Consider the following 9,346-nt stretch of genomic DNA (forward strand, 5'->3'; position numbering starts at 1 on the left):
CAATGGGATCAGCAGCAACTTGGCAGTGCTGGGACTCAGATTCGATTCTGGGCCCAGCACAGTGGGTTAAGGATCCAGTGTTGCCACAGCTGCAGCCTAGGTCATGACTGCAGCTCAGATCTGATCCCTGGCCCAGGAACTCCATATGTAGTGGGGCAGCCAAAAAAGAAAAAAAAAAAAGAAATCTAGATTTACACAAAGGAATGAAGAGCATTAGAAATGCAACTTCTTGGGTGAAGATAAAGATGATTTCCTTGTTTATGCAAATGTCTTTAAGAGATAATTGACTATTTAAAGATAATAACAATGTCTGGTGCAATTTATAACATTTGTAGGAGGAAAATATATACCAAGATTAGGCAAAAGGTTAAGGGGGGAGATATGGAATAATATTGTTGGTTTGTGTGTTTGACTATTCTGAGATACAGTGGGTATGGGCACCTGTTCTCCTTTTTGTACTGGAGGACCTAGCACACTGACCAGGTGAGCCCACATGTAACAGGCATTTAAAGTGCACTCATCATATAAATGTTAACATGGTGAGACTAGAGGGGCTGCTGTGAACTCCAAACCCAAATTAGTCTTCTCTGTTCCCGTTTTATTGAATAAGGAACAGTTATAGGTACCATTTCCTCTCCCCCCACAGCTTCCCCCTTCCAATTTCACCCTCCTTGCAGCCGCACACTCCCTTCCATGGCTCATGGGTGTTTCTGGCCTGTCCCAGCTGTCTGCCCCAGTCACCAACCCCACTCACTCACATGGCCCCCACCTCCATGGAGGGTGGCCCTGCACCCAGGGGGAAAGTCCCCAGCCCCCAGCCCTGAAACACCAGCGAGGGTGCCCTCTTGGGGGAGGTGAAGCCGCCCCAAAGGAGGCAGGGATCCAAGTGTACTCTTCCTGATGGACGTATGGAGGCTCTAAGGTTAGGTGGGGTGTCTGGCGTGCCGCTGGTCCCTTCATCCAATACACCCAACCACTCAGACCACAGGGCAACTTCCACAGGGGAGGAGGATTCAGAAATTTCCCCAGTGGACAGGTGTTTTGGATGAAGGGACCAGCAGCATTCATGTTCCTTGTCCTGTGTCCTTCCCTCTCCCAACTTCTGTCCCTCAGGGTCCTTTCCCCTTACACTGAACTCTAGATTCAGGGCCCTGGCTGCCAGCCTGCCTGGGGCCCTCAGGACTTGGCTTTGCACCTGGTCTCTTTTGGGGACTCTGGCAATTCTTCTCCCCAGAATGCTCTCAGTGCCCTTCACTAGCTGAAGGATGTCCTGTCTGATCCCTATTCCTGGCTCCTGACAGACTCGGCTCGGATCTGGCTTTGCTGTGGCGTAGGTTGTCGGCTGCAGATCCAATTTGACCCCCAGCGTGGGAACCTCCATATGTGCAGATATGGCAAGAAAGAAAAGAAGAAAAGGAAGCAGAGTTTGTCAAAGATACCTGAGACAGTGCTGGAGATAATGACCAGATGTCTAACATTGCTGTCCAATGTAAACACTTCTGTCAAGGGGCACTGTAATTGGGCAGTGGGATGAGACATCCCAGGAACTTCTGCAGGGAGTAGGAATGCTTAATGTCAGGGAGCGGACAAGAGATGTGGGCTGTTCCACTGGGGGTGGCACAAATTTCAGAAGAGGCGTCAGTGATGAGCTGGAAAGCCAATCAGAATCCAGTTGGACTGAAGGGCACAGAGGGGAAGACCAGCGGGTGGGTGCTGTCATGTGGGAAGATGCAGGGACTGGACAGAAAGTTGGACCTCAGCTTTCTGGGAACGCTAGGACTCAGGTAAAAGGACCCTAGGTTAATAAAGCTCACAGACAGTACTAAAGTCGTGTTTGATTTCACAGTGGCACCTTCCTCCTTTAGGCCTGCTTTTAGTACCTTGGACAGAGGGTCCTTCTTTTTGTCACCTGAGAGACATGATTGAGCAGTGAGAAGAGAAATGCTTTTGAGTTGGAAGGCTGGTAACAGGCTTGGATGGGGTGGGAAAAGCATGGGCTCCAGATGAATTCAGACCAGGGATCTGCTCCCTCTCCTGTCACTTATTAACCATGTAATCATGGGAAGATCACAAAGCCCTATGTGCCCTCAGGTTTTTCATCTGTGAAGCAAGTGGGTTTGATAAACTCTGTCTTGTAGGACCACTGGGATGTATGTTGTGTCTGTAAAGTACCTCACACAGTGCCTGGTTCCATTTTTAATGATTAGCAATTACAGTAGTCACCCCTGGTCTGTCATTTTGCTTTCCGAAGTTTCAGTTACCCATGGTCAACCACGGTCTGAAAATATTAAATAGAAAATTCCAGCAATAAACAATGCATAAATTTTAACTCCATCTTGCCTGGACTCTATGCTGTGTACATCCATTATTATAGGAAAAAATGTAGTATATATTGGATTCAATACTTTCAATGGTCTTGGGCATCCAGAGGGTCTTAGGACATATCCCTCACAGATAAGTGGAGGACTGCTGTATTTGTACTATTAATTCAACCCCGCCCTGCTCTACTTTGCAAGTTGTTGTTGCTATTCAGTACATCTCAGAGAATACTCAACTCAATAGGATATAGAATACCAAAATCAGCCAACCATGCTGCTTTGTAAATAAAACTCAGGAAATGTTTTCCTTCTTACAGAATATATTTTAAAATTCCAGTATAGGGGAGTTTTCCCCAGCTGAATGCAACTCAAAGCTCCTAGAATTTGAGCCAAAGATCAACTCTATTATCCCTTTCAGCTGTTTTTCCATCCAAACCACTATTTTCATTCATTTTACCCCCAAAGAAAATCTATATATTGCTCAGAATTGGCCAAATTACATTAAAGGTAATCTAATTAAAATGTCTTATAATGGAGTCTGCTCTGGCTCTCCCAAGCCAGAGAAAAGAATGCCTGGACAGTGACTTCTGGGCATCATTCAAAAGATATTCTCCCTTGTTTCTGTGGCAACTCTTGCAGATGGTAAGTATAAAAATCCTAGTTCTCGTGCTGTGTTCAGCTGCCCTGGGACAAGAGGACTGGACCAATTCCCTGCTTGCCCCAGGAAATGATTTCTCTCTTATTTATCCACAGTCCAAAAGGAACTGCCAAGGCAGTTTTCTCTCCAAGGTTTTCTCTCACTTCTAAGATACACCATCTGCATGTCTGACAACTGCCACCACCCAGATTCATTACAGTCAACTCCCACAGAAGGAACTGCAGTTTCCCAAACCCCAAGCTGCCCTGGCTCAGGGCACTTACACTCCAGTGCTTGCACCTGAAGGCCCACTACCTTGCCCCTTCTTTTACTTGTTTTGTGGGTCTTAAAGAAAACCTCACCATCTTCCTTATCTAAGTGTAGCTCCAAAAGTCTATCATTGTATGGGTTGGGGTATGTCCTGCTTACCCTAATGCCCCCACTGCTAACACAGGACTTTCCAAAGAGAAGAGGCTCAGTGAATATTTGAAGGAATAAAAGAGGCAGTGAGCATAGATTTAATTTATTACTATTTAATTTCTTATACATTCTTGGATAAGCTAAGAAAACCCAAGTATATATCTTAATTTTATAGAACAGTGGACTAAAAATTATGAGAATTAAAAAAGAAATCACTCTAATTTTTTTCTTCACTGCTAAGTTATTTCACATTTCCAAGTAAATCCCTATTCTAATGCCATCTTATCTTGTTACAGACTACAAATGAAATGGAAGGCTTCCTAATTTATTTTACAAAATAGCAAAACTCTTTCTCTTAAACTAAATAAACAACAATAAATGTGTGACCAATGTCATTCTTAAACTTAGATTCTGAAGCTAAAAAAAAAATTAGTTAAGTAACAACATTTTTGAATGCCAAAAATTAAAAAAAATTAGTTTCTAAGTTACCCTAATGGAAAAAAAAACACAAAAATGTTTCACTATGAGTCAGTCCCTCATCCCCAGCCTGGCCCTGTACTGCTTAGATCATTGACTGACCTCGTAAAACATAAAGTGAAGAACTTGCCTTAGATTTCACTCAGGGCAAAAGCAGCTGCTGGACATGGCACTAGAACTTGTACTGGCCATGGCAGTAGTATTATCTGTAGTGGTCATTCTAGCTTGGGCTCTCCCTTCCTGATCTCTCAAAGCCTCTTCATACCACACTGGGAAGGATCTGGGGTCACTTCCATTGACACTGGCCAAAAACTCCAGAAGACTCATCTTGCTGGTCTCCATGTGGGCCCTGGGACCCCACTGGAACTCATAGCGGTCGGGCTCACTGTTGGGCACCTGCTGGTACTCCAGGTAGCCCTCCTGCACCAACACTTTGGTAATGAGCTCTCTGGGTTCCCCATAGATAAAGTGCTCCCTCCCAGCATACACTCCCATCACATTCAGTGCTTCCCACACCACTTTCTCAGGGGCACAGCCTCCCTCCATGAAGATTATGCTCAGGATAAGTATCAGAATGCCGGTCTTGGGCATGCTCTGCTCATCACTCAGCATTCCATCATAGGTGAGACCTAGGGTGGTGACCAGGACATAGGAGTGGTTGCTGGGGTCCACCTCCTTCACATCAATGCCAAAGACCAACTGCATGCACTCAGAGGCTTCACTAAAGATCACAGGGAAGTGGCCCTGGACGTCTTTGATGATGATGTTCAGCATTTCTGCCTTTGTGGTCAGCTCCTTTGTGCGATACTTGTGGAGCAGAAACTCCACCAACTCAGACACCTTGTCATCAATCACATTTTTGGGAAAGGACTCAGTGTCTGGCAGAGGCTGTGAGGTGCTCAGACCCTCCTCTTTTTGGCTGCAGGAGCCATCATCAGCTTGGCTCAATGGAGCAGAAGCAACGGCCATGGGGGAGGGACAGGAACTTTGAGGGCTCTGTGAAGAACTCGAGGTCCCAGGAAGAGCATAAGCCTCCTCTGGGGTGCTCGAGATGAGAGGATAGCAAGAGGAAGAGGAGGAGGAAAGGAAAGAGGAGGGAAAAGAGGAGGAGGAGGTGGAGGAGGAGGAGGAAGTATCCTCTTCATCAGCCACAGGAGCCTGTGCACACACGAGGCCCTGTGCCTCGCCTTGGGCTTCATGGCCTTCCTCAAGCATGTAGCGCCGTCGCTTTGGAGCATGAGGCATGATGCGAGGGCCGGACAGCTGAAAGGAATGTGGGCAGGTGACAGATGGGGACGAGGGGCCTGGGCTGAGCACCGTAGCCACCTCCCTACAGGTCTTCTCCTTAGGGGAGCTCTTAGGCCTCACAGGGGCTCTCCTCCTGGGCAGCCTGTCCCCTGTGATCCTGAACGAGGAGGTGAGGTGGCTCCTCATGCTGCAGCCAGAGCAGTTTGTGGTTCTGGGGCTCCCTGAGGGTGGGGTGACTTGGCCTTGTGGGGTCCCCTCTGTTCTGGGATGGGGAGCCCTTAGGTACACACTCGGGGCACACACCTCACCTGGACACCTGGGCCTCCTGCTCTGTGACACAAGGACGTGGGTCTCACACCTGGGCCTTCGCCTCTGGTTCCTGGAGACCCTGTAAGAGAAATTGAGGGGCCACTGTGGGTGTAGACCGTGGCACAGCCTGGGGCCCCCAGTGCTGGTAGGAGGGGTGGACAGGACTCTTGCCGGGTGGGTGGTCCCCTCAGGGCTCCCTCCTCTGCTCACCTTTGCCTTTGCACGGCCTGGGCCTCCTACTCTGTGACTTGAGGACGCAGGCCACACGCCTGGGCCTTCACTTCTGGTTCCTGGAGCTCCTTTAAGAGGAATGGAAGGGACAGCTTGGGTATAGACTATGGCACATGCTCATCTTGCCTTGGGGGGTGGGAAGGGCGGACTTCCGGGGTGAGCGTCTCTGAGATCCCCTCTGATTTGGGGTCCAGGCTGCCCTCCGTCTTCCCTCAGGGTTCTCACCTTGACTCAGGCAGCACAGGACCCTCCCCTTTGCCCACCCGAGGCCCCGCCCCTTACATCAGGTCCCCAGTCTCTCTGAGACCTGGATGTCAGGAAGTTCTGCCTGTGGTCATCCTGCCCTCTGGCCTCTCAGGGTAGAATGCAGGGGCGAGTTTCTCTGAGGTCCCTCTGACCTGGGGTTCAGGGTCCCCTCAGTCCTCCCTCGGGAGCCTCACCTTGATTCCCAGCAGGTTCTGGGCCCCTCCCCCTCTGGCGCTCCACCCCTGATTCCAGGTCCCCAGTCTTTCTGAGACCCTGCAGCTGCCTAAGGCAGGACAGGCCTAGTGTGCTCATCCCGCCCACGGGGAATCCCCAGGCTGATTCTGACCTGTGGTCCAGGAGCTGCTCGGTCCTCCCTCAGGAGCCTCACCCTAACTCCTAACTGGACCTGGAATTCACTGTCTGCCCCCTGGAGGCCCCGCCTTTTATACCAGGTCCCCAGTCTGAGACCCGGATGTCAGGAAGTCAGGACACGTGGTCACGTGCTCATCACTCCCACCCTGGGGTGGCTTCCCAGGGGTGACTTCCGGGACAGGCTTCTCTGAGATCTGTGACCTAGAGTCCAGGCTCCCCTCAGTCTTTCACTGCCTCAGGGGCGTCACCCTGACTCCCAGTCCTCATCTTGACTCAGGCAGCATGGAACCCTCCCTTCTGCCCACCTGAGGCTCCACCCCTAATGCCAGGCCCCCGTCTCTCTGAGACCCGGATGTCATGAAGTCAGGACACGATGCTACGTGCTCATGCCCACCACCCACCCCCGGGCCTCCCAAGGCTGAGCGCAGGGACGGGATACTCTAAGCCCCTCTAACCTGTAGTCCCAGGTCCCCTCAGTTCTCCCTCATGGGCGTCACCCTGACTCCCAGCAGGACCTGGACCCCTCCCCCTCTGCACACAAGAGGCCCTGCCTCTTATACAAAATCCCCAGTCTGTCTAAGCCCCCAGAGCTTAAGAGAGGACAGGCCTAGTGTGTACATCTCACCCTCCAGGGCTGCCCCACGCAGTCTCTGTTCTAGGGTTCAGCAGCTCTCAGTCCTCTCTCAGGGTCCTCACCTTGTTCCCAGTAGGACCCCAGATTCTCCCTCCGCCCCCTGGAGGCTCCGCCTTTTGTACCAGGTACCCAGTCTCTCTGAGACCCGGATGTCAGGAAGTCAGGACATGGGGCCATGTGCTCATCCCTCCCGAGGTGGGGTGGAGTGGGTGGGAGTTTGACTTCCGGGGAGGGCGTCTCTGAGATCCCTTCTGACTTGGGGTCCATGCTTCCCTCACCCGACTCAGTCAACATGAGCTCCTCCCCTCTGCCCACCTCAGATCCTGCCCCTCCTTGTATCAGATCCCCAGTCTCTCTGAGACCCGGATGTCAGGAAGTCAGGATATGGCCACGTGCTCATGTACTTGGGGCCTCCCAGGATTGACTTCTGGGGCAGGCTTCGCTCCAGGGTCCCCTTGGTCCTCCCTCAAGGTACTGACCTTGACTCCTTGCAGGACCTGAGCCCCCCACCGTTTGCCCACCTAAGGCCCCGCCTCTCCTTATACAAGGTTCCCAGCCTCTCTGAGATGTCAGGAAATGTTTCTCGTGCTCATCCTGCCAGTGGCCTCCCAGGGCTGACTCTGTTCTATGGTCCAGGTCTTACTCAGGGTCCTCACCTTGACTCCCAGCAGTTCTTCAGATTCTCCCTCTACCCCCTAGAGGACCCCCCCACCTTATACTAGGTCATCTCACCAGGGTTGACTTCCCGGACGGGCTTCTCTGAGGTCCCGTCTGACCTGGAGTCTAGGGTACCTTGATTCCTCCCTCGGGTGCACCACCTTGACTCCTTGAAGGACCTGGGCCCTTCCCTCTGTCCATCTGAGGTGCCTTATACCAGGTCCCCAGCCTCTCTGAGACCCCGATGTCAGGAAGTGCTGCCTGTGGTCATCCTGCCCCATGACCTCCCACGGCCCTTTCTGTTTTGGGGTCCCAGTTCCCCTCAGTCCTCACTCAGGGTCTTCACCTTGACTCAGCACGTGACCCTCCCCTCTGCCACCTGAGGCCCCGCCCCTTACACCAGGTCCCCAAGTCTCTCTAAGACCTGGATGTCAGACAGTGCTGCCTGTGGTCATCCAGCTCTATGGCCTCCCAGAATATACCCTTCTGTGGTCTGGGGTCCCTAGGTCCTCCTTCAGGGTCCTTACTTACCTTCACATCTGACAGGAGTTGGACTCGTCCCTCTGCTCACTTAAGGATGCAAGCTTCAGACCAAGCCAACCACCTTCAGGTTCCCAAGCCAGAAATGATGTTCTACTATATCAGGCCAGACTGTCCAGGCTTCCCAGGGCTGACGGCAAGGGCAGGTTTCTGTTGGGGGTGGGGAGTCCCCTCTGTTTAGAATCTATTGTCCCCTCAATCCTCCATCAGCATCCTCAACTTGAATACTGACATTTTATTGGCCCTCTCCTCTGCTGATCTGAGTCCAGCCCCTTCAGATCAATACCTTCTCCTCCTTGAGACAGTCTCCTCCAGCAAAAGGCAGAGGCCACCATGTCAGGCTGCATCTGATAGCAGGGGCGGGGTGGGGCTAACCTCTGTTCTGAATGTGAAGGTCCTTTCAGTCCTTCCTCAGGGTCCTGGTCTTGATTCCTGGCAAGTATTGGGACTCCTTTTTGTGCTGATCTGAAGACATACCCCTCTATCCAAGCCTCACTTTCCTGGGACCTGCATTCCCTTCTCCCCCAGTGGGAAGTCAGGGGCCTCCACATCCCTCCGACTTGGGGTCACAAGGGGCTGATTGCAGGGACAGGCTGAGGCTGGGACCCCTCTCTTCCGTCTGGGAGGTTGCTTCCTCCTTACCTTGTCTCCTGGCAAGTCCTGAGACTCCTTCCTCTTGTGACCTGAACCTGCCGCTTCCAGCCAAGGCTCTCACTTCTCTGAGTACCCTCCAAGGCAGAAATTAGGGGGGCTCACAGCCTGAGAGATCTGTCCGGGGTCTCCCAGGGCTGTCATCAGGAGTGGAGCTGGATTCTCCTGACCTTGTGGGAGGATGCCCCCCACCTCTGTCCTCACTCCTGAGGGTCCTCAACTTGGCTCCTGGGTCCTTGATTGAGTGCTGGATGGGAGAGCTTCCCTTCCTGTCTGCTCCCAGCATTTGTTCAGCAGCAACTCTTGCAGAGAATCACTGTGTTGCAAACTAGGTGCTAGATGAGGAGCTGCAGCACCCCTGACCATGGGGGAGGGTCAGAGAAGAAGCAAACCTTTCAATGGAGTCTCTTCACCAGCCAGCCAGACTTCAGAAACATTTTGTTCTAAAAGAATCATTTTCTGCACAGAAGAGACAGCTGAGTAGCAGCTTTGGGGAGGTCCTGCTCACTTGAGGTTATCTAACATTTCAGAGTCCAGAAAACTGACTTTCATTTTCCTAATCCTCATTCCTAGTAAAAAAATATATTTTATGTCTCTACCAAGTGT

The 9,346-nt window shown here is 51.6% G+C and overlaps 1 protein-coding gene across 3 annotated transcripts; it reads right to left on the reverse strand.

Annotated features, from left to right (window-relative positions):
• Window positions 1–3,464: 3,464 nt before the first annotated feature.
• On the reverse strand, window positions 3,465–9,065 carry LOC110257696 (melanoma-associated antigen 10). Of its 3 annotated transcripts, none has more exons than XM_085007131.1 (5): window positions 8,732–9,065; window positions 8,081–8,239; window positions 5,620–5,708; window positions 5,409–5,488; window positions 3,465–5,115 (listed from the first exon to the last, which is right to left on the reverse strand). In XM_085007131.1, the coding sequence occupies exon 5, from the start codon at window positions 5,095–5,097 to the stop codon at window positions 3,991–3,993; it is 1,107 nt and encodes a 368-aa protein (XP_084863257.1). In that variant the 5' UTR covers window positions 5,098–5,115; window positions 5,409–5,488; window positions 5,620–5,708; window positions 8,081–8,239; window positions 8,732–9,065; the 3' UTR covers window positions 3,465–3,990. The 3 variants fall into 3 exon arrangements, with proteins under 3 accessions (XP_084863257.1, XP_084863258.1, XP_020935538.1); XM_085007132.1 differs by having other exon boundaries at window positions 8,081–8,521; window positions 8,732–9,055; XM_021079879.2 differs by lacking the exon at window positions 8,081–8,239 and having other exon boundaries at window positions 8,732–9,055.
• Window positions 9,066–9,346: the final 281 nt, after the last annotated feature.

The sequence above is a fragment of the Sus scrofa genome, chromosome X, assembly GCF_054392235.1.
Source record: "Sus scrofa isolate SSC_HxYL_T2T_F1_AM1 chromosome X, Sscrofa_HxYL_maternal_Yorkshire_Landrace_v2.0, whole genome shotgun sequence".
Classification (NCBI taxonomy): Eukaryota; Metazoa; Chordata; class Mammalia; order Artiodactyla; family Suidae; genus Sus; species Sus scrofa.

Excerpts from the sequence above, each read along its gene's own strand:
- LOC110257696 (XM_085007131.1), bottom strand. The coding sequence starts at position 5,097 with ATGCCTCATGCTCCAAAGCGACGGCGCTACATGCTTGAGGAAGGCCAT.